A 24,867-nucleotide genomic window follows, 5' to 3' on the forward strand; every position below is an offset into this window, starting at 1 on the left:
TGTATTTAGACTCTCTGCAGGAGACACTTTATGTTAGTAAATAACATTCAGTGTAGAAGTGTTGTAGATACTGTAGATACAAATGATAATTGCATGCTCATCATTCCAAACACATGTGAGACACAGCCGGGGGCGCTGCCGCAGAGCACACGTGGGCTCACACTCTCACACACATGTACAGGTCTGCCCTCGGGATTAGTGTTAATTAAACCACGCTAGCAAGCGCGAGACTCTCTTTTTCCTCTCCTCCACCTTTCCTGCTCCACACTGGCCAAGATCCCATCCCTCCATCCTCTTCCCAACCCCATTCCACCTAATCTCACTCTCGCACACACACACACACACACACACACACACTATAATTATCAGCCTTACTTTTACACTGCACTATATAATTACACTGTCAATTTGCAACGCTAAGATTTACTGCCGTGGCTGTGTTACTGTGCATTTTTTTGCCTTAAATTCTGCAAGAACAACAATGGCTACACCGAGCAAACGGCCCAAACTTTATTCACTCTTAAATTATTATTCATAGGATTTACAATGGGGTGTCTGCAGAGCACTGAATGAGTGCCAGTGCGTGTCCTAATAGTATTGTGTTATACAACGCTGTATTGTTAGCAGATCACTAAAGCCTCCCATCTCCTGCTCTGTCTCATTTAGCCAGACACAATGGAGCCTGGACAATGATGGTGTGAAGTACTATTCACCTCAGCATGTGCGTGCCTCTGATTACAGACATACACACACACAATTACTACATCATGCATCTAACTGAAAGACACGCAAGTGCACACCTGCCAGCACTTGAATTGAAGTGGACAAGCGTACATGTTCTAGGACACACATAAATATATATACACGCATGCAGGAGCACATTAGTCTTTGCGTCTTTGCAAAGCAAGGCGAGAGAGTCTGTGTGCGCGCACAGGCACACCAGCACAAGGACTGTTGCACCTTTTGCTGAAGTGGTACTTGTGCCTTGGGAGTGCTCCCTAAGATAGGGACATGAAAGTGTTTAACCCCCAGTAACCCCAGTGTTTATACCCTGCTCTTGAGATGGGGAGATGAGAGGAGATAGAGACAGTGTGCAGGAGCAGTTACAGACCGTTCCTCCTCCACAGAAGTACTGTAGTTAGAGTCAAACTGAACACAAACAATTGAACAGAGTAAAAAAGCATATTAACGACGTGTGTAGCAAAATATAAATATGGTGTATAAATGTTCCTTATAGCTTATATGTGTGTAATCGTGAGGTAATAAAACAACAATCCTCTGTTTTCAGCTCATCCTATGACCATTTAAATGCAAAATTTGGCTACTTATAAAAATAACTTTTATCTTTTTACTTCATCCACACAGTAGTACAAGAGACAGATGGTGCTTCTCAAAGTCAAGGATGCTTCCTCGGTAGGACAGGTCCTTCCAAATTTGGTCCTACAGAGGCTAGGCAAGACTACTTCCTAGCATTCGGTGAACAGACATTGGAACAGGTTAGCGAGTGCCAAGGTGTGCGTCATTGAAGAGGCCCGGCTTTCAATTCCAGCAAATCATGTGCAAATGGAAGGGTACTTCATGCCTGCTGAGGATTCACACTTGCAACCTTAAAAATTCTCTACAGGAAGGTTGCTTGATGGTTCCCTGACATTGGAACAGTTCTTCAGTGGGATTTAATAATGTAGTCTCCTTGATATTCAGCTGTTTAAGGATCCTTTCTTGACTTTGAAAAGCACCAAAATAGTTTTTGAAAAAAATCATGTTTCTCCTCCTCCTACTGCTTCTATTGGCATTTGCTATAATCTACCGCGGTTCACGAAAAATAACCAGTTAGAGCTAAAAAGTTTCTAAAGCAGCTGTCAAATATGTTCTCAGAAACATATTGTAGTGAACTCTTTAGCTGTAAAATGAAAATGTTTGCTTCAGCCAGTGGGCAGTGCTCAGTACTTAGGTTGACTGTTTCCATTATGCCAGCCAAGTCACAAACTTTCTCATTTTACAGCTAAGCAACACACTCAAGTATGTTTCTGAAAACATATTTAACAGCTGCGTAAGAGACTCCCTGGCGCTGATTGGTTGTTGTCTGTGGGCCGTGGTAGATTCCAACCCAGTCTCACTCTGAAGTCGTCAAATACCATTGCTTGGGCAGCAACTTATGGCGTCAGACATCAACGAAATTGTCGTCCTGTCACATCCGTGTGATAGTCGGCCAGTTGCAGTTATGGATAACAATGTAAGTTAAGGGGGCGAAAGTCCGAGTAGGGTCAGTGGGAGGGGTGGTGTACTGGTTCAACAACCACTGACACATGAGGCAGGTGTTGACTTTCTGTATGATTTTAAAGCCAAACTCTTTTCTCTGAATCTAACCATGTGTGTGTTGGCAAAATATAACCATGTGCATTTATTGTTGAAGGAAAAAAAAACGTCAGTTTGCAGTGTTGCACCAACATAGTGCATTTATTTTGAAAGAGACTTTATGCAAACTGTACCTTTTCTGTGAAAATGGTAGTGCATTTTGAAAAGACACAATGCAGTAACAGGCTGAAGTTGACACGGCTTTCAACAACCAATACGCCCAGGGTACATTGCACATCATATGCCAACATGATAAGTCTGTTACCAAATGCTGATATGTGATGAGGTTGGAAGAGAATGTGTTGTAGATTCTACTAAATGCCATTTGAAGCACAATGAGTGGTAGGAGGAACAAAATCTTGGTTAATATTTGATCAGCATTGCCTAGCAGCAGCAGCAGCAGCAGCAGCAGCAGTGATTGAAACAGTTACTGTGTGCAGGTAGAGACAGTTTCAGCAGATATGACAAAAAGTTACTTTTTAAAAAGTTGCCAACTACAGTCTTAATGCATCTGAGATAAGTGCATGCATATGAGCATCTTTACAGTGCAGATTGGAGGTTATTACTGTGTGAAGTGCCAGGAAGGGAAAATCTGTCTCATACATTTCAGCATGTGCTGGAGCAGGAGTGGGGTGTACAGTTGGATAGGTTGTTGTCAGGGCCATCGTTTGTTAAAAGGCTCTGCACTCTGATTAGTGGATGGAGCTTTCCTCCTCCATGTCTGATGCAGCCACTTGTTGAAACATATTTTTAGTTTGCATATTTTTCACCTACTTTGTTCACACTTATTCTAAAAAAGTATTTTGTCACACAGCATGAAAAGAAACTGGGGGTAAAAAAATGTATCCAGTTATATTAGCATAATAATGGCATTTTAAGATCAGACTTTCAGTATTTAGTTACGGCAGTTGTGTGGGACTATTAATGAGGTTCAGAGAAGGCGTCAGTACACTAGTCCTCAGCAGATGGGACATAGAGGCACACACAGATGCACACTTAAAATCCCGGATTATTCTGGGATCAAAGGAGCAGGCTATGGTGAGAACTCCTGGGAAACATCATGATTCCAGCTATTAAAACTGTAGTCCTTAACTTTTATAAAAATAACCTTTTGTCATGTTTGATAAAACTATATAGCCTACTATATTATATACTGACAATAGTATATAAAGCAGATAATCTATGAAAAAAATCTTGCTTTCTTTTCTCCTCCTAGTGCTTCTAAAAGCATTTAGAAAAATCCACTGTGGCTTAAGTTACACAACCATAAAATTTCTTGTTTTACAGCTAAACAGTACGCTGATATATGTTTCTGAAAACATCTAAGGCAAGAAATAGGCAATGCAGTAACAGAATCTTTGCTTGTATTGTTTGTAATGGTTTTTGTCATGAAATAGACTCAGTAACCATAGTGTAAAAAAAATTCAAAAAAAGTATTTCCGTTTGGGTACTATTTTGGGTACGTAGCAACACCGTACCATAATGGTAAGAAATGACAATAGAGGGTTATTGTTCTAATATTTTTTATAGAATTATATACAATGGAAAATATTCAGAAACCTTAAAGTTTAAAATTCATGCCATTTGAAATTGAAAAACATAAAATTTAACTCATTTCATAAGATTGTTTGTCTGAGCGTTTCCCATAGACAACATTGTACCAGTGTGGAACCGCCCATAGGAATGAATGTGTTAAAGAGTGTAAGCATATTTCATCAACTATCATAACCCTCTTCAAATTAAGATACTGAGTTATATTTCAGTGTTTGAGTACTTGTTTTACATTGAATGCCTGTTTTCAGTGTCCTGCTGTGTGTCTTTCCTGACATACTGTATGTCGCCACCATTTGCTGTGTTACTGCTGGGCTGCTGGCAGCTTGTCTCCCAAACTTCTAAAATCTGACTCATCTTTACTAACATCAATGCAAATTTTCCCCTCTTCCTCTCTGAAGAGTCATTGAATAATATTGTATTCACTCTGTAAAAGGAAGAAAAATGTGTATAAAACACAAGCATATAGCCTGCTCTGCAGAGAGGACTCACAAAGAGCACTGTTATACAGTGTCAGAGCCTGAACTTTGTTGAAACTAACATTATTAAACGTATTTAGGTTAACTGTAGTGTAGAGATAAAAAGAAAAGTATGATGACTGTTAGTTATTTGAACAGTATATTAACCTAAATACACAATACCAAAAAATGTAATGGTGAAATCCCATGGTCCATGGTGGGACTTTGCATTTGAACAATTTTCTATTTCTTAATTATTAAGTAAAGTACATTTAAAAAACTTAAAATTGAACTTTACTTTTCTGTTATTGTGAATCCAATATTTTTACAGATTGTAAAATGACAGAAAAATACATTTTTCAGACCATTTCTGTGGAGAGAGTTGGTAGAGCTGAACCATCCGAGGAAGGCCCTGAAAAAAAAAAAGACTCAACATGTAGAAAGTCGTGTTACAATATAAACAGTGCTATTGGTTTTCCTGCCCTGGGTCTTTTTTGACAGTATTGCTCCATAATTGAGGATGTATCTTATCAGTGTAAACTGCCAAAAATGTATATGTTACCTAGAGGCAGAGTGGTACCATAGACTTCTCGGCTCTGATTGGTTGTTTTCGTTCAGCAAATGGGATTAGAAGCACTAAAAGGAAGCAGAGGATTATTATTTATTTTACACATTATCTGTCTTGTGTACTGTCAGGATGTAGTAATAGCTTAAATCAAATATGACAAAAAGTTATTTTTTAAAACGTTACCACTGAAGCTTTACTCCCTACTTCCTTAACTACCAACTACTAATCAGTGCCTTCCGCATTTATTCATTTCTTTTTTTTATTCTGCTAATAGACTATGAGAAGATAAGGAGGTAGTGTCTCTAATGTCATCCGTAGGCATACAGACATAGACACTTGGATTTGGGTTTTCTCTCTTACCTCAAATCTGTGGGATCATCACCAGATGCACACTGAAAGAAGTGAGATTTACTAATGGGACCATTCTAGTAGAAAATAATGCATTTACTGCATCCACTGAGGGAAGTTGAACTGTTTTTAAATAGACATGGGTGCAGATCTGATGACAAGTTTGGGGGGGAAACAATCAGTTGTGATTTTTTTTTTTTTTTTTAATTGCATGCATGCAAATCATGCCCACAGAGATTGCTTGAGATTGCCAGCATATTTCACGATTTCATAGAGGCTCATTACCATCACTAAGTCATTCAAAAAGCACTACACAGAGAATCATATGGTTACCTTTACTGTTTATTTCTCTTAAATAGCCAATAATACATGGAGCCAGCCATCACTGTCCTTTTCACTGCTTCACTGTTAGTTAATGCTACTTCTAGTTTCAGGGTCTCAGACATGTTATGTCCACTCACGTTCTCATCTCTCACCTCTCACAGATTCCCAATTCTCCTCATCATCTTCCCTTTCTCCCAGTATATGGGACTACTGTATACATAAGTAGATATGGATGGTTATCAGAATATGAGCCCCTAACTGAGCTTGGTTAAACTAACTGATCATGTTTTTACAGAGCCAGAAATGCTAGTATTAGTACAGTTCTAAGAGCACAATAAATACTTACAAGTTACACAAGTTGACCCAAAAAAATCAGATTTATTTAAATAAATTCATATCCATTCATTAATCATCTTTATAGGAATAAATATCCCAAAAACAAAACATGTCCCCCCCAACGCCCCTGAGGTTCCCACTTGATTTTGCCTCAGTTTGCCAGGCACTTCTTCCCATGGTGTTTTGTGGTCACCTGTCAATCAAACTGTGTGGGTGCTACTATCTGTGACAGCTTTCTCCTGAGATTTTCACTTGTCTTTATTCAAACAACGCAGGAACCTGTCTGCCAGAAGGGTTTTGTCAGGAAACATGACCCTGTGTGTTTGGAGGAGCAGATATACAAGTTCCCTCAAGTGTGTAACACTGCAGTGGACTCACTGCAGTGTTACATGGACAGGTGACAGAGGTTATATAAACAGTTCATTTATCATAGGCTTATGATTTTAATGTCACAGAGTAGTAGTTGCTGAGTGTGCTCATATCTGGTTTTGCCCTGGAGGTAAACTCTTTTGTGTTTTGTATGAGCCTCTGAAATAAAAATGAATCACAGAGCGATGGGATGGAACAGAGGCAGGGGGACGCTATGAACAAAAAGAGGAAACAAAAATAAAAATTGACTGCATGCTCCTATGTAAACCTAGAGGACAACAGAGTGGTCACATGGTTCCCTCAGGCTACCGAAGCTTCAGGTTACACTACAATAAGACAAATCAATAAAGCACAAGAGGCTGTGATGGGTATCAGTTTCTCATTTCTTGTGTTTCTTTAGTCTTCTTTGAATCTCTTGTCTTCCAGATCTGACTTTTCTTTCCCTATTATGTGTTGTTCCATGTTGGATTGAGAGTTTTGATGGGTGTAATACAAAGTCAGATAGTATTATAATGCAGTACAACACTGAAATATAACATTTATGTGTGTTTTGTGGGGTCATTCAAATCAAAAGGGTTTTTTTTTTCTCTTTTATCACCTTTAGCTCAGAACATCTCAGGGGGATTTCCTGTGTGCACGTTAAACACTTCACCCATTATATTTTAAGATGTGTAGAGCTGGAAATTGTGGCCTTGTGATGGTGCTGGAGGAAAGATCAGGTGAGCCCCGAAAACAACCCCAAAAAATAGGAAATCCAGACATTACTTTTAAAGCTTTAAATGCTGACGAATGGCAAAGTTTGACCTGGTGATGTTGCTTGATGAAGAGTCAGGTGGTCCCCAAAATCGGGGTAAATCATGATAAATTACGGAAGACCAAGGATATCTCTTTGAAGGTAAACTTCAATGATTTTGCACTTCAAAGGCTATTTACAATCCGGTCTCACTCCAGTGACATCCAAAACTGGCGCTTAGGCAGTGAATTCCAGCATCAGATGCAACAAAAAAAGCGTCCCTCTCACATCAACATGATAAGTGGCCGGTTGCCATTATTGTTTAACAGTACCCTGCAGCATCTTGGGGAAGCAATGGACAACAGTGAAAAGGCTGAACTTGTCTGAATTGTATCCCAGAACGTCAACAAACAACATACCCAGAGTACCTTGCACATAATATCTTGACGTGGAAAGTCCATGGCCAATTGTTGATATGTGATGAGATCAGAGTGAGAATGTGTTCACAGAGGTCGTGATGTGCCACTTCATATGTGAAAAGTGCTGTATAATACTTTCTGCCAGGGGGAGCTGTGTGAAGTCTGATCAACACAAAATGCCTCAAGTGATGTCACTTAAATGTCAAATTGTTAGCATTGTACGTTTCTGCAAACTGCAGATATGTTACCTTTGTACATTATAATACAGCGGATATGTTAAAACTTTATGTTGCAACAACACCGTGGTAAATGTGTGGTTAGTTCTATATCCAAAACACATGAGGCATGGACACAACCTGTCATGTCGGTGGGGTGGAATGTGTCTTTCACCTGTTACACAGACTGTCTTTGCAGTATGTGGTTGCTCCCAGCTTCACTGTGCGTAGAGTTTTACCAAGTGACAAAGCAGCTGGTTATGCAGGGTTTGGAAGCTTCGGGTATATTAACTGGTACTGAACTAATCCACTGGATTGATTAACTGCATTGATTTGACTGATTTATTTTCATGTGACATGTAAAAACAAGGTTGCTCTGCTGCTTCGCATTGCCTCTGGTACGATGAGGTATACATGTGAATCCTTTTAAAACATATAGTACAAATTTTTTTTAGACAGTTGTGTACTTCATAACAGTTTGAGGTCTGCAGAGCCGCGTGCAGAGAAGAAAAAAAAAAAACAATGTAAAAATAGAGAAGAGCCAGCAAGCTTGGTTTCTGTGGTCAGCGTGGCAGCTTCAGTTGATTATACTGGACACGCTCTGCTGTGGCCATGCTGGGACAGACGTGTCTGATCAGTTGTTAGGCACAAAAAACATTTGGTTAGGGTTAGGAAAAGATCATGTTTCAGCATAAAATACCAGGTTTTGGGTGCACAATCCCTGCTGGAAAAGCAGCAATGTTTTGGTAAAAAACAACCACTTTTGGTGCCACTATCCCCGGTGGACAGACAGCGACAGGTCACTAAAAAAACACCCATGTTTGGGGGCTGAAAAGCCGAGGGAAACACAGCAACAGGTCCCTTAAGAACACCCACATTTGGGGGGCTAGCGTCAATACGATATGTATGAAACATGTAAAGGTAAGAGTTAGGAAGAAGTGATCTCACCAGACCACTCCTCATCTCTGCTTGAGGCTACATTAGCTGCTGCTAGCATAATAACCCTGAATCTCTGACTGAATTGTTGGCGGTTTAGTTGTGTTTAGGTGCAATAAGATCACATGAATTGTAAAAAAAACTAGGCATACAGATCACGACAGTTGTAAAATACCTCTAATTTCACTTGTTGATAACTGACTGTAGGGCCCAAGTAATGATGAAGTACAGGCACATATTTCTCTCCAAAGAGGGTAATGTGGCATTCAATAGATACATACAGCCAAATAGGTCAACCAGAGTGGGTCAGGAGTAAAGTGGGACAGAGTTAGTGCAGAGTCTGGACAATAGCCTCGTGGGCAAACATGGCTTAGATAAGCTGTGATCTCCATATCACCGAGGCTGGCTGCGGGTTAGAAGATGTCTATCTTGTAATTGCTCTCATATCTATCTGCTCCACCTGAGCTGCATTCATCTCTGTTATTAGCCTGCGGTATCACACACAGAACAGTAATGAGCCTGATACCAGAGTAACCTAATACTTGTATAGGTATTATACCAGGGTCTGTGTGTTTCTTTGTGTAGGTGTAAGGCATTGTGCAGTGCTGGGAGTTTGCTTATGGCATGCGAGTAAAAACTCTTTTAGTATAATGGACTTTGTTTAATCTTAAAGGGATCAGATTTTTTTTAAATTGGGTTGTATGAGGTACTCATCCATTGTCAGCATATTACCCACAGTAGATGACAGTCGGTGGGGAGCAGCAGGCTGGAGTACCACAATAGAAGCTACAGTAGATGTACTGCTTAGGACAGGGTTAGCTGCAAAACATATTTTAGCCACCTAAATTAAAACCTTAATGTCAGGCCAAGTGGACACTATAATGAGAATATTTTCATCACTTTACCGTGCGATCAGACAGTCCCTTTTCTTTGAAGCTACATTTTCTCAACCGTAGAAATTGGGTATTCCTATGCATAGGCACAACTTACTCACTGTATTACACAACAGATCAGCTGTATGGTCAGACTTTCAGTGGTTTCACCACTGTGGAGACAAGAGAATACCTTTATCAACCAGATTATAGATCGTTTCAAACTGGACAACGTAAACATTCTAAATGGGTCCAAGCATATTTCCTGTTGGAATGTATGTTAATCCAGTAGCTGACAGGAAGTAAACAGGGACCAAATCTGTTGACCTAGCAAAAGGATACCAATGAAACAGTCTATTGACTGAATTAGTTTGTTTTACAGTAACCTGTAAAAAAAAAAATCCATCCATCCATCCATCCATCCATCCATTTTCATCCGCTTATCCGGATAAAAAAGTACGCCAGACATATCTCTCCCCGGCAATGCTTTCCAGCTCCTCCTTGAGGATGCTGAGGCGTTTACAGTCCAGATGAGATATATAATTAAGCAATATCGTGATATCGTCACGGCTGTGAATCACAGCCGTGACGATATCACAGTACAACATCACGAGCTCGAGTGTGATATTGCTTTTATACAACAGTTCAGCAGTTAAATAAGCAAGGCTGATTAAGAAATGTTGGAAAATGAGGACAAAATAGATAATTTAAGCATTTTATTTGTCTTCCGCCAACAAAAATAGTTCCCTCAGGACTCCGCTGTCACCGTTGCTATGTAACGCAGACATGGTGCGCCAGGCACTTACTCTTTATACACATTTATCTGCACGTTTCCATTAATTGTGCAGCCGGTGAAATAAGTCTCTGGTGACTGCATGGTGGACTGTCGCTTCACAGGCACAGCCGACTCTGCCTTCTGATCTGACAGTATGTTGCTTTTCTCCAAGTCATTGAGCTCCGCTGATGAAACACTGACAAACCTGGATGTGTGCTCAGATGGATTCAGCTTCTCCTCTCCCTCATCTTCCTCTGATGACCATTCATAGTTCAATTCAAAACTTATTTTAGGAAATAAATCCATATTTTTGGCTGTTTGACAGTGGATGAATTAATTAGCCTACAACGCAACTGCTGACCTAACTGACACTAACCGTCAGTTTTGATTTGATTGTTGATTGCAATCAGCTGTGAGGCAGAGTGATACATACACAGTGAAATAACCGTGATGTTGTACTCCAATATCATCACGGTTTTACTGTCTCTCAACCAATCAGATTGCAGGGCCGGAACTAACTGTTGTAGGTAGCTTATTCATTAGTGCGGAACATCTTAATTCTTTTTGTTTTTAACATGAGTATGAGTGAGTATTTGTGTTTATTATGCTGTGTGTATTTGTGTATTTTTGTACTTTGTGTTGCTCCCACAGCTGCGAAACTAATTGCCCCACTGGGGACAAATAAGGCAATTGATTGATTGATAAATCCCTCTACCATGTTCTGGGTCTGCCCTGGGTCCTCCTACCACTTGGATGTGCCTGGAACACCTCCAATGGGAGGTGCCGGGAGGGGCATCCTAACCAGATGCCCAAACCACCTTATGACACAAAGGAGCAGCAGCAGCACTGCTCCGAGCACCCTCGGGATGTTCTGAGCTCCTCACCCTATCTCTAAGGCTGAACCCAGCCACCCTCTAGAGGAAACTCACTTTAGCCGCTTGCATCTGCTATCTCGTTCTCTCAGTCACAACCCAAAGCTCATGACCATAGGTGAGGGTTCGTGATTCAGCCTATACAGAAGAACTTCTCAGAGGGAGACTGAAGAGGATGAAAGACAGCGTTGCATAGGTATATAGAGGTTCTACAATTGAGAAAATATTGTGCCAAAAAAACATATTCTCAAGATATCTATTTATCAATTAAACTGATATTTATTCTTTGGGTAGGCCTTCAAATGGCTTAAATATGTTTTGCAGCTGCCCCCCGTCCACAGCAGTACATTGCTTAGCTTCTGTGGTACTCCTGCCTGTTTCTCCAAACTAAGAGCATGCCTTCTGACATCTACTTTAGGTAATACACTGACTCTGGATACAATAAGTACCTCATACAACCCTACTATAAAAAATTTGACCTGTTTCTTTAAAATGTTACTGTAAAATATAGTTGTTATCAGTTTAAGTATAACCTTTAGTCTGTAAACACTGGTTAAGTATGAGTCTTGCTCTCAGTCTCACCTTGGTATATATGTCTGTGTCTGTAAATGGGAGCGAGTGCAGGGTTGGAATGTGTTTGTGATGGCTGACCTGACCTTAAATGCAGCAGACTTAAGCCTATAGGAGGATGATAAGCCAAACTCATTTGCATGTCTACATTTTCTTTCTGTGTGACCCGCACTGACACTCACATTACTCAGAGGACTGCTGTCTGCTGGCCATGTGTCAGTACCTCAGGAGAACTGCAGCCTAGAAAATGCTGTTCAGCCAGGGGGAGAGGGAAAAGAGAGGAGGCGAGGACGGTGAATTACTTGGGGTAATTCACCACCAGTGCTAATGCACTGATTGCCAAGGCGTGCCACCCACTAACGATTTGCATAAATAAATATTCAGTAATTATGCTGAGACCTTGTGCATGGAGGATCGCAGCAGTTTCTGAAAATATCCTCCTGTCACGCTCTAAACTCGAAACTTCAGCATTCCTCGGAGAAATGCTGCTCTGCTTAAATACATAACTACACCTACACATTCATGCTGTCTTGATGGGGCATTTAAGGACCGTACCAATATTTTAGCCCATTTATAACAAATTACATAGGCTTTAAATTACACCATAGTGTTTGGATTTTAAATGTGTTTTTCCTACCTTCCAGACAGCCACTGGTTTCAAGTTGAAAATTCCAGGTATGCATAATAACTTGCAGAGACTTAACACTGTGTCAGTTTGAGTTTTTAATTAACGTACATTATGTCCTTGAAAAGGAGGCACATTATAAAAGGCTTCTGATTTAGTTATTTCAAGTATTAGTGTGGAGCTCCAACATCCAAGACTTTAGATTCTGGCTAAACCAAGGAGTTAACTCCGGGTCTGAAATGTGAAGCCGCTGTGGAAGTGCCTTAAATCTGCTTTCATTCTAATGGCCAGCAGGGCGCGACTACACTGGTTGCAAAAAGAAGTCCAATTGTATAGAAGTCTTCGAGAAAATGGCCCTACTTTTCACTTGATAAAACCTCCTGAGACCCAAGTGTTTGTTTGGTCATTTTCAGTTTCTCCTTGGGATTAGTAGAACATCATAAATACAAAAAACTGAGCATTGTCTTTGAACAGGAAGCAGTTTTTAAAAGATACTGTCCTCATGTGGGAACAATGGGTTTATTTTTAATAGACACCAGTGTGTAATAAAGTATAAAACTTTTTATTTCCATCCCTGAACACTGCTGTGCAAAAACAAGATTACAAACAATGCAGCATATCTAAAAGCGTTCTGATTTGTTCGTTATGTAACTCTGCATGAATTTTCCTTGCTCCATATTTCAAGCTAGGAATTTCCTTTTTGTCTGTCAAAACAGTCTATCACACCTAACTGGCCTTTAGGAAATGCTGTGAAATACAATATTAAAGTCCCAATGTCCTCAAAGGATAACTTTCGTATTAACAGCATCAAAGCTTGTTACTATTGTTAAAACTGGTCAAATTTGTATGCTAAATCAAGCTGCAAACATTATTTAGCATATAAACAAGTTCCAACCATGAAATTTAATCAGGTTTTGTACCTTGTTCAATTTTGTGTCTGGATTCGTTTGTGGATTGACTTGGCAGAAATAGATGCAATCTTCTTTTCACACAGATTAGGGTATTGTGCTTTTTCTACCACCACATAAAAGTGTCCACAAATGAGGACAACAGGTCTACGTTAAGTAAAATAAATCATAAAGTGGAGCAAACCCAAAGTGTAATGTCCTCATCTGCGAACACTGGGTGGGAAACATCAGTAAACAGTTTACTGATGAGTTTATGGTCTCAATCGCTAGTTTCAAGTCCTCTGCAATACAGCATGGTGCTCATTTTGCAAATTATGGTCCCATTTACAGTAAAATAGACTGTAGAGCAGGGGATGCTACTTAAGATTGACAAGTCACTACCACGGTGGTGTGCTCAGGGTTGTCAGTCAGATCCACCCCTCACTTCTCCACAGCTCCACCCTGCCATCAAAATATAGTCACTTCTGGCTTTTAAAGACCAAGATGAGGGCCAAAAAGCCAAGCTGGAGACTTCAAAGCACTTGTCCACAAACCCATTTGTGATGTCACGGTGGCAATGTCCACTTCTTCTATACAATCTATGGGCCAAACGCCATTATTTAAAGTACAAGAAACCACATTCCTGCTTGCACCATGGATGTATAAAGAGTACTGGATGTAGCCTTGGAGGTGGAGCCGTGTTTATCCCTATGAAAGTTGGTCAGTGATGCATGAAACCAAAAGATTTGACCCATGGGGTGTAATTGTTATCTTTCGCATTGTTGGGCCTGTAGAGCAAGCACATTAGAGACGTCTGCTGGCCGAGCCAGCTATACTTCAGGTTTAGCCCTTCGCTAACTTTAATGGGGATAAAATTATTTATTTGTGCTGTTCCCCTAACCTTTCCAAGTGTCATAGGACCAAATAGATAAAATCCAGATAGTAAACAAACTGTTTTGAGGGGGTTGTGACACTCAAAAAAATGTATCCACTGATTTTGAGATGTCTCTTTCACAATGAAAGTCTATGGGAAAAAGTCTTTTCGGCCCAATGGCATCACATAACAGAGCTTCTTGGGGACCTAGATTGCACATGCTAGGTTTAACAGAATAGTTAAAATTGCATTTAAACTTCATCTAACTTCTAGCAGTACACATCATGAATACATTATTGTTGCACAGTCATAGGAGGGAGATTTTTGTTTTATGCTAGCTTGTGAAAAATGACTTGCCATCTCGGACCACCCCAGTCAACCAACTGATGCAAGAGTGATATACAATGCGAGCCAATACCGCAGTTTGATTGTACTTGATCTTTATTCTTTAAGCAGAGGAATGTGGTGAAAATGGTGGATCAATGGGCAATGTGAATGTCAGTCTCTTTCTCTGCTCTTTATTTCTGCCTCCTGACTCAGCAGGAAGGCTGAGATAGTTACTCAGCAGGCAGAATGAAGGAGAGAAGGTACTGATGGGATTTGTTTTCAACCCAGTGGGGATGTCCTAAGGCTACAGTGTGGGGTCTTAAAGGGAATTGCCACAGAGGACAAGAAACTATAAGACTTACAGTATGTTGTCTCCTGAATGTCTAGCTAATGTTTGTGAACTCTGACTGGAACATACAGTCTGATTATGACATTAGAGCTAATTCATCAATGTATAATATAAGTTCAGTTATTTTACAACACTGAGATAGAGTTGTGTGTCTGTGTATTATGTGTACATAATACGTAGGTTACGCTAATGGTGTAGCTCCAGGCAGTCTTGGTGGGTTGGCCAGCAGTCTTCCACTTTGATCAAGTCTGAAATATTGGATAAAATTATTTGTTGGATCACATCAAAATTGACATTCATGTTTCCCATACAATGAACTTTAACAATTCTCTGACTATTTAGTGCTATCAGTCCAAAATGTCACAGTACTTTGTGTTTAGTTCTAATTAGCAATCGTTAGCATGCTAAAACAATAAACTACGATGGAGACCAGCACTGCCCGCTAAATATCATTGTGAAAATGTTAGCATGCTAACGGTAGCATTTCGCTCCCACTGCAACTACTTAAAGCACAGCATCATAGAGCTGCTAGTTGGATCTTAGACTCTTAAGATAGTCCTACACAGGCCTAACTCAGGCCCCCAGGGAGTGTGCCAGACTTTTAAGCCAATTTTCGTAGTGGCCAGACAGTGGAATTACAACTTCCGGGTCTGTCACATGATGCCATTGGGCCCAAAAAGACTTTTTCCCATAGACTTACATTGTGAAAGAGACATCTGAAAAACAGCCAATACATTTTCTTGAGCATCACAACCAATCGGCAACCTCCAGGACTGAGAAATAAAGCCAACAGAGAAGTGCCAAAAACTGCGGTTCCATTTTCCAATTGCGGATGAGCCAATCATCCCAGAGTCCCATGTTAAAATGCCCAAACATGTTTACAGCCTGGTACAAATAACAGTTTGGGTCTCTATAGCTAAGTCATAAGTCATATCTACCCCTCCACAGCGCCAGCCACTTCTGGCCTATCCTGGTTCCAAAAAATCAAGATGGCAATGCCCCTGATGTCAAATTTGAGGCTTCAAAATGGGAGTCCACAAACCAGTGGGTGACATCACAGTAGCTACCTCCATTATTTTCACAGTCTATGATCAGAACCCATGTGAAATGATTAATTTTACTATCAGGATTTGATCCATTCGGTCTAATAACATTTGTAAATTCTAAAAAGGCCACAAGATTAAATCATTTTATCCCCATTTAAGTGAGTGTAGCGCTCTATGGGCCCAATAATGTGGAAGCAGTGCTGATCATCTGGGTGATTTTTTTTACACAGCAGCTGAACATTTTTCTCTTCATGAGCCACTGAGCAGCTTTCAGAGGAATGAACTGGTTTCCCCCTCCAACACTGTATTCAGGTCTCTTTACACACCCATGGCCTACCTACGATGTAGGTCTTGAAATTTCAAGGAAGTGAGTCTTGGACTCACCCACTGATATCATACTGTAATGCTGGATGCATGAATTATTCATAATGAGTCATGATTTATATCATATCCCATAATAGTGACTGTATTTACTTTATTTCAATTTGTGATGCAGAGCAAATGTGGACTACTTACGTACTTATAGAACTGGAGTTACATCAAGGTAACTTAACAGGTTACTCCACTTTGTCTCATTACTGAATGTGGGACAACTGCTGTGCCGAGTACAGTGATCATGATGAGCAGGTTTGCAGCTTTGTTAGATGTGTGTTAATGTAAAGGAAGAAGACTAATGAGAATCTGCCTTCAGCTAACTTAATATAGTCTTCACTATTTCCACACCAGAATGTGAGAGCATGTTTGATTTATCATTTTATCATTTATTCGGGACAGCTCTTTTACATATTGGAAGATGGAATACTAATATTGTCTTAGGTTAATAAGTTGATAATATGCTTTTAAGTAGGACCAAATGGAGGAGTAACTATTCAGTGATAAACAGACTGTTTATTGTGAAACTCAGAACTCTTAGAAGCATCACATAGAAAAAGCACTGCAAACTAACTGAGCAACTAATGTTACACACATTTAAATCATTTTTTAAACTGAGGGCAGATTACCAGCATTTGTCAGCTTTAAAGGAGGTCTGACAATCATCAGTTTACGGTGTTTTAATAACAACTTGAGGCAGTTAGAGATCCACAGAGGCCGGAGTCCTGAATTTTAAGAGTATCCATTAATAAAAATGGAGAATTACTTAGTGCAGCAATAACAAACATGCTGAACACAGACAAACTGCAGACTATGGCAGGAGAATGGAGGCCAATACCTTATTGCCAGACAGAAATATAACTGAATATTTGCCACAAAACTGCACTCTGAAAAAGGACTTGGCAGGGTGACCATTTGGAAACAGTTATATATTTATATATACAAATATATATGCATACGTAAGGATTTCTTACCTGGTACTCTGAGCATGTTGCTTTGTCAGTAAAGGATAAGCGAGATGGAGGCAAAAAGATGCAAAAGAGACACATCATGTGTAACCTTCAGACCTCTAGCTGCAGGGTCAGACAACACATTGGATGTGTGACGTGTTCTCCACACATGTTGATGGGAACAAGGTTAAGTACAGCAGTAACGGATTAGCTTTAGCTTTTGTATTTAGTTTGTCAACATTCATCTCACAATCTGAATCTCTTTTCTATCTCGAAATAATTATTTGTGGTTGTGCGACAGCTAATGTCTCCCAAAGTAATTTGTCACATTTTCTGCCACTGTTGCCAATTTTTCTAATCAGGTAGATTAAATCTGGTTGCAAGCCAGCCATTAATCCTCACCTCTGCTACAACACACTGGCATCACAAGCGTTTTGACTTCCCTCTGACTTTCTGGTGCTTTCCTTCTCATCTATAGTGCAATTATCACAGGAGAATGGCAGACCCCTGTGGTAAAGGAATTTCATATCAGCCATATCATAGTCATTAGATACACTAATGCACTCTATCATTTTCTGCTGTGATTATAATAGACTCATAATGTGCTTTTAATCCATGCTGGCTAACCTCCTCCCCCTTTCTCCATCTTTGCTCCCTCTCTTCCTCTCCTTCGCCCCTCTCTCTCTCCCTCAGGCTTTGCGGTGAACCTCCAGGTGATCCTGGCGAACCCCCGAGCGCAGTTCAAGCGACGCGGATCTCAGCCAGGGATGCAGGAGTCCGACTTCCTCAAGCAGATCACCAAGGTCACCGAGTTGGAGCCTAAGGCCAACAATTGCACCCGGGTCAGTAACCAGCTGCTGTTATCACCATGGCAACAGAATGAAAATACTTTTATCTATGAAACAATGCAGGTCAAGGGTGCTGCTTACAGAAGGACCGTAACTAATTGTGAAAACACAAAGGTGTACATACATTTAAGTTCAATATTCAGACATTCAGGGAGGGTTCATCCTCAGTGACTAACTCAGATTCAGCTAGATTAGTTGTGCAGTGCAGGATGAACAGATGTTCCACAGGTGTTATTTCCTTGCACAACTTCGACTGAAAATGAATGAACTGGAGTTTAGGACTGTCTCTGAAATTCCATGCAAAAATGACCAGAAGAGTTTTACAGATTTTTGTGAGTAACTTTCCCTTTTTTGTAGACACTTCAAACCAACTTTACTTTCATCTCATGTTAATGTATTCCTTAGTTTTAAATCCCCACAGTCCACAGGCCATTGGCAGTGGAAATGTGGCTTCCAGGTATACCTCTTTTTACACATTATACGCATGTAATTAAGGCGTAGCACAGGATCAGCTATGGTACAGCGCCTCTGGAGCGGTTTGAAGGTTTAGTGCCTTGCTCAAGGGCACTTTAGCAGTTCCCAGGAAGCAAGCTGACAGCTCTCCAGCTGCCCCACAGACTGAGCTACTGCTGCAAAAATAAAGATATACTGAGACATATACCTAATACCTACCAGACCTCTTTTTACTGCATGCACACCTTCCATTTGTATGCCTCTACACTGGCAACAGCTGTGTCCAGAGTCATTATGTTTTCATGTTGTCCATCTGTCAGTCCATCTGTCCATTTCTCGTGAACATGACATCTCAAGAACACCTTGAGGGAATTTCTTCAAAGGTGTCCACTTGGACTCTTTGATCAATTAATTGCCATTTGGTGGTCAAGGGTCAAACATCACTGTGATCTCACAAAGCATATCTTAACTTAGCAGAATTCATATGCTAATTATGACAACATTTCACACAAATGTCTAAAGGGATAAAATGATGAAGTGTTGACATTTTATATCCTTAAAGTAAGAGATTCACTGTGACATCATAATGTTCTACAAAAACACTTTTCAGGCTGTTATTCACCGTCATATCTCAGGAACAGAAGGGGAGACATTTGGTCAAAAACTGAATTGGTGATACTAATCTTGGGTGTCCACCTTGAAATTGTGATGATTGTATAGATCTCCTGTGCTGCCTGGGGAAAGATCTCTGTGAAGCATCCATGTGTAAGAATAAGTAGCCTCTTTGCAGCAACATCCATATTTAAAGCATTGTCTTTTATGGCTACACAGACATGGATGTAAACTGTAATTGCAACTTGAGTGGTTGAAGGATGCACACAACTGCAAGGCGGTAATTCTACTTTAAATGATGCAGTATGGACCAATAACCATTATGGCCAGTTTTCTGTCAATAGCTGCTGCTGTGTTTTTATGTTTGTTTTGTTTTTTCTTTCTTTTTTTAAAAAAAATCATGGACACCTAAGACCAACCTAACCAAACTGTCTGTCTCGGCATGCAATTATGCATTATAGGCCAATATAAAGTTCACAGAGAAAATGAAGCAGTCTGTTTAGAAAATTTCTAACAACTTTTGGGTTAAGCCTCAGTATAAATCTGAATGCAAATATATTTATGAAAGAAACTCTTTATGCAAACTCCTTCTTTTGCACCTGCGTTGTAAGGGTCAAGGGTCGTATCTACAGTTAGATTTCATTTAAATGATGAGGCAATATGTGGGTTGTACTCTTTATGAAAGTAAAATGATTTTTTCTGGATCACTGCTGTTTGATTATGCAGGGCAGGGTTGATCCGCTATATAGTAGGTGTGTTATCAGACTGCACTGACCTGCATGTTGGAGGTGGGTGACACAGACTAGGGTTTAATAAAAACCCAGTTCTCCATCTTTTGTGTTTGTTTATTTGTGTGTGTGTGTGTGTGTGTGGTGCAGATATTAAACTGCAGTCATAATAATGGTCACATCACAGCAGTAACTAACCATGGGGCATCTCTCCCCAACTATTGACAGCATGAGTCATTCTTTAAGCTGTTGGCACGGGCTAAACTTAGACACACAGAGCTGGAATTGGATAGAAATGGCGTTATGGTGCTATCAATTCTAGTTGTGTGCTTAGACAGCTTAGATCGATGCAGCTCATCTCAAATCACCACAGCCCCTGTTGGCACTTGGTTTTATGAAGCCACTCATCCTCTTGACAACCGTCACAGAGCCGCCATAAAGGAGTTTTTGTGAGAAATGGATTCTATTATGTTTTACCTTTAAAGGAATATGTGAACTAAACATCACGTCTCCAGATGCGCCAAACATCACCAGGTTATTCATTTACAGGTTTTTGCTTTTTTTTTTTTTTTTTTTCATTTAATGAATTGCTTTCATGATACTGTTAAGGTGATAATAGCAATGGGTATGTTAATCATAGCCTCATAATCAGATTGAAGAGTCATTTCATTTTATGTCCTCATTTAGTGTGACATCACATTCATTAGCCATTTCCTGGTTGGGAGGAGGGATTATTTTGTCCAAATTAAGTGGATAAGAACCCATTTTCACATCAACTGAAGACATATGCAGATTCAGGAGTTGCTCCTTCTGTAAGTCCACTAACAAAAGCATGCATAGCTGTGTCAATCTTATTCACATTTGTTGCCATTTTTGTGGCCACTTCACGTATGTCATTATTGACATCCCCATTTTTAATCTGGCCTACGAAGCTGTGATTGGCTTGTTGGCTTGGTTTGGCTTTGGTGAACTGTTTTTCCCAGCACCACCTTTACCTCAAAATGGCTCATGACAAATTTTCTCGAATGTAATTGCCACATTAACATAAAATTTCCTTCACCATCAGGCAACAAAGTGATTGCTGAGAACAATCATGCTTCCAAGGATAAGCAACCCGCTGTTGGTCAGGGGTACTATATTGTCAGGGATAGCTGAACAAATGATTCAGGGCCCCAACATGGGCAGGGTAGGTAAAACACATGGAATTAAAGTTATTTTTTTCTTAAGTAAATTATTATTGTTGACAGACTATTTTTTACCAGCTGCAACAACGTTGTGATGGCTGGTATTGTTTTCAACTTGTGAGTCTGTGTATGTGTGTCATAATGGTAAAATGATACCTATTGTAGCCGGAACTACCGCAGAAGCAGTTTTGAGTATTTTTGTGTTTATATGTCTGTCTGTCTGTCTGTCTGTCTGTCTGTCTGTCTGTCTGTCTGTCTGCACTCTGGGCGCAGGTACAGAGATTTAAGGTGAGGAAGGGCTCGCTTTGGGAAGAGCCTGATCCCTGCAGCCATAGCTGCCTTAAATAATAGGCCTCACGGAACAGGCCTGAGTGTGCACTCCTGTCTGTGTCGTTACTGTGATGTTGTCCAATTTGTTACTGTGTGCCGTTGTGCAGTATATATGATGTCGTCCATGTTGTTACTGTGTGCTGTGTATTTGCTGCTGTCTGATAAGGCACAGTGCTGGGGAAAAGAATCTCCTCTCGGGGACAGTAAAGTCTAAGTTGGCTGGCCTCTAGTTTTTTTATGTGACTATTTCACTAGTCTTTCAGGTACCCTGCACCCAGACAGATGCTCACAGTTTAGTCCACTCTTGGTGCTAACAAAACTGTTTAAAATAAAAGTGGATTACCACAGCTCTCTAGTACTATTTCAAAAGAGTTTAATATTGGAATTTAGACTGAACATTACTGTAATAGTTAGCTTGCTGCTAAACAAAGCAGCTTTGCAGTCAGGTTCACTAACAGCCACAAAGAGTAGATCAGCCCATCTGAGCTCATCAAGAGCTCAAGTAACATTTGTAGGAGTTTAAACTGAAAGGAGATTTACAATTTTAACACTGACTATTGCATTTTATTGTATTGTTTTACAAGTATTATACAGTTTTATGATGCTTTTAATATTCAATATTAACAAGATCATTTTAATTAGGCCCCAAAAACAGCATGGATTTTTTCTACCTTTGTCTTTTGCCCAGGCTATAAAAAACAAACATGAATGAAATAATGTTCTATACTGTTCTGTTTCCAAGCTAAACCCATAGTAAAAGTGTTGAATGTGTTTACACTGGCTGCATTAAGCAGGGATGGGGGCTCAGTGGGGCAGAATGTGGTCATTGCCTGGACTTTTATGCTACCAGTACAGTAAAGCTCAGACACCAAAACTGTTGGTTCGATCCAGTAATTCTCATGTGTGTGGTGTGACTGACATAGCAGCAGCAGCAGAGTGTAAATTTTTAAAAGTTTATTTTTATTATTTTTAATATTTAGTAGATCTAGTAAACTGCAGTGAAAGGACAGAGGTGGGATTAAATAATTCAAACAGTATTTTCAGTCATGGAGTGGAAAAGTGTAGCAAGCAGCTGCTTCACCTCAAATCAACAAATGTGAAGTCACAGTTTACTGTTTCACCTTATGTCTGCAGGTCACATTGTTGCACAGTAAGTCCCTGGTGGGTTATGGGTAAATGTTTCCTGCAGGGAATAGGATAAAGACCCCCGGAGTTGCTGGATCATCACTTACAGCTGGCTGCTGCTGTGGCTGCAGACAGCTCTGTGTTGAAACTATCATCATCATTATCAGCCCCATTACACTAATGGAGGTGCCCTGCCGCTGATATTAATACAGGCCATTAGCGGGCTATGACATCATCAGTCACCACCCAGCACCGCACAGACAAGACAATGTAATATCAGCATTTATCACGTCAGCGTTACAAAAGCAGCGGGACGTGACATCATCACTCATAAAGCCACTGTCGTGCAGTTTGAAGATGTGGCATGATTCAAGACTGTTCATCCAGTGTGCACAAGTTCTTTCACAGTTAGCTGTGACATCACTGATCATAATTAATGCAGCTGCAGTGAGAAGGTTCGTGATCATAATTCGTTAATAGTTGCTGTTGTTTAATCATATTTATAGAATATATTTTAAAAAGTAATGACTGGATAATAAAAAAACAGGTAGATAATACAAAATTCTGAAATGAAAGGATGAGGATGAAGGGATGAGGGTCGAGGGACGGATGGATGAAAGGTTAGGGATAACAGGGTGAGGATTAAGGGATGAAGAATGAGGAATAAAGGGATGAGGGTTGAGGGATGAAGTCTGGGTTTCTGGGTAGCGGAAGTGCAATGATGGATGTGTTGGGTCGAAGGCAGGAATGCAGGAGGGATCCCGGGAGTGAGACTGAGTTGTCTCTTTGTAAACTTGGCTTTGGATAGAGCCCCTGCTGGTTCCTGTATGCAGAAAGGAGCAGAGAAAAAGGTGTAAGAGGCGAAAAGGGATTAGGCAGGTGGGATGTGAGAAATGCGTCGAAAAGAAAGAGAATGTATCAGGTGTGCTTAAATACTTTTGGGAGGGATGTTTTCAAGGTGTGGTCTTTGTTCCTGAACCTAATTATGTAACTACATTTAATGTCAGTTCTTAAATCCCAATCAAAGGTTGCTAATTATTAGTTAAAAGGCTTTCAGGTCGTTTCTCATTTGTTCCCTCACTTGTTTCTCAAATCATTCACCACTGATTAGACAATCTATGACCATCACTCCTTTCTTGATTTAACTAGTCATAAACAACTGATAAGGCACTCTATGACGTTTGAGTGGGAGTTATTCAAGAACGGACCTTTAACTAATAGTTAGTTCCTCATTTGTTCTACAGCAATTCCCTTAATAGTTGATAATTAACTCATTATCAACTAATGGTTAGCTACTGTATGACATTTGATTAGGAGTTACCCAAGAATGGACCATTAACTAATAGTTATACATTCGTTTCTCATTAGTTCTCTCTGTCATTACCAGTGAAGTATTTATTAACTAATGATTAGCTAGTGTAAGACATTTGATTAGTTGATTGATTACTGACTCAATAACTGATCTTTAACTTATAGCTAGTTACTCATTCTTCCTCATTTCTTTAGTGACTACTTTTTTGTGTATATGTTGTTATATTCAGCATTTTTATAATATTAAATCATAAGTTAACACATCACGTTATCAAAACTGAAGCTTCTTAAATCCCCCCCGCCCCTCGCAAAAAAAACTTTTACAGTGCTTCTTTCATAAAAAAAGTGACTATCTAATATCTGTTTCTCTTTCTTTGAAGACACATGAAAAATTCAGATAAGTCAGTACATTTTGCTAGAGCTGCAAGGATGTATATAATGAGAATCCTAAATTAATAGTTTGACATTTTTGGAATGTTGCTGTTTGCTTTTAAGCTAAGATAAAATCTTTAAAGGATCGATGTTGCTCTCATATCCTTCCAGTAAATATGTTGCTGGTGCCAGGTGAGAAACACCTAAAGAAACACATCTAAAGCTCACTAATCATTATAATGGTCTTACTAATTTGTTTAATTATTAAACAAATATTCATGTTAAAATGACCATATATGGTTTTAGATTAATCTAGTCCAGCAGGTAGCCCCACTGTTAAAATATTTGGACAGAGCCAGTCTAGCCGTTTCCAGCCTTTATGCCAAGGTAAGCTAACTGTTTGCTGGCTGTAGCTTTAGATTAAATGGATAGCAAGTAAACAAACAAGTATCGTCTGAAATGTCAAATCATTGCTTTAAAGTGGACTTAACCTTACTTTGAAAGTAGTATTTTTGGGGCTACTGTTGGGGAAGCAATCAAACTACCTTTAAATCCACAGAAACATAAATCCAAAAGGATTTCCCTGAAGGGCTGAGTCTATTTCACAAGTGAATTAAACCTTTTTTTTTTATCTTTCGAATAAACCAAGGAATTCCCCTCTAACTTCTCCTGCTTAACTAAGGTGATGATTTATTGTGGAGTAACTTATCACCTCCTGAACATCTTGTTTTTGTTGACCTCCAGTGGTTTAACTTTTCACCCAACGCTTTCTT

The 24,867-nt window shown here is 39.8% G+C and overlaps 1 protein-coding gene across 1 annotated transcript in view; it reads left to right on the plus strand.

Moving 5' to 3' along the window:
* The window catches only part of b3gat2 (beta-1,3-glucuronyltransferase 2 (glucuronosyltransferase S)), a 79,324-nt gene that overhangs the window by 45,037 nt on the left and 9,420 nt on the right, over positions 1 to 24,867 (plus strand). The window contains exon 3 of the mRNA XM_050070962.1: positions 17,825 to 17,973. Coding sequence (XP_049926919.1) covers positions 17,825 to 17,973 — 149 coding nt within the window. The remainder of the gene's footprint in view (positions 1 to 17,824; positions 17,974 to 24,867) is intronic.

The sequence above is a fragment of the Epinephelus moara genome, chromosome 19 (genome assembly GCF_006386435.1).
Source record: "Epinephelus moara isolate mb chromosome 19, YSFRI_EMoa_1.0, whole genome shotgun sequence".
Lineage (NCBI taxonomy): Eukaryota > Metazoa > Chordata > Actinopteri > Perciformes > Serranidae > Epinephelus > Epinephelus moara.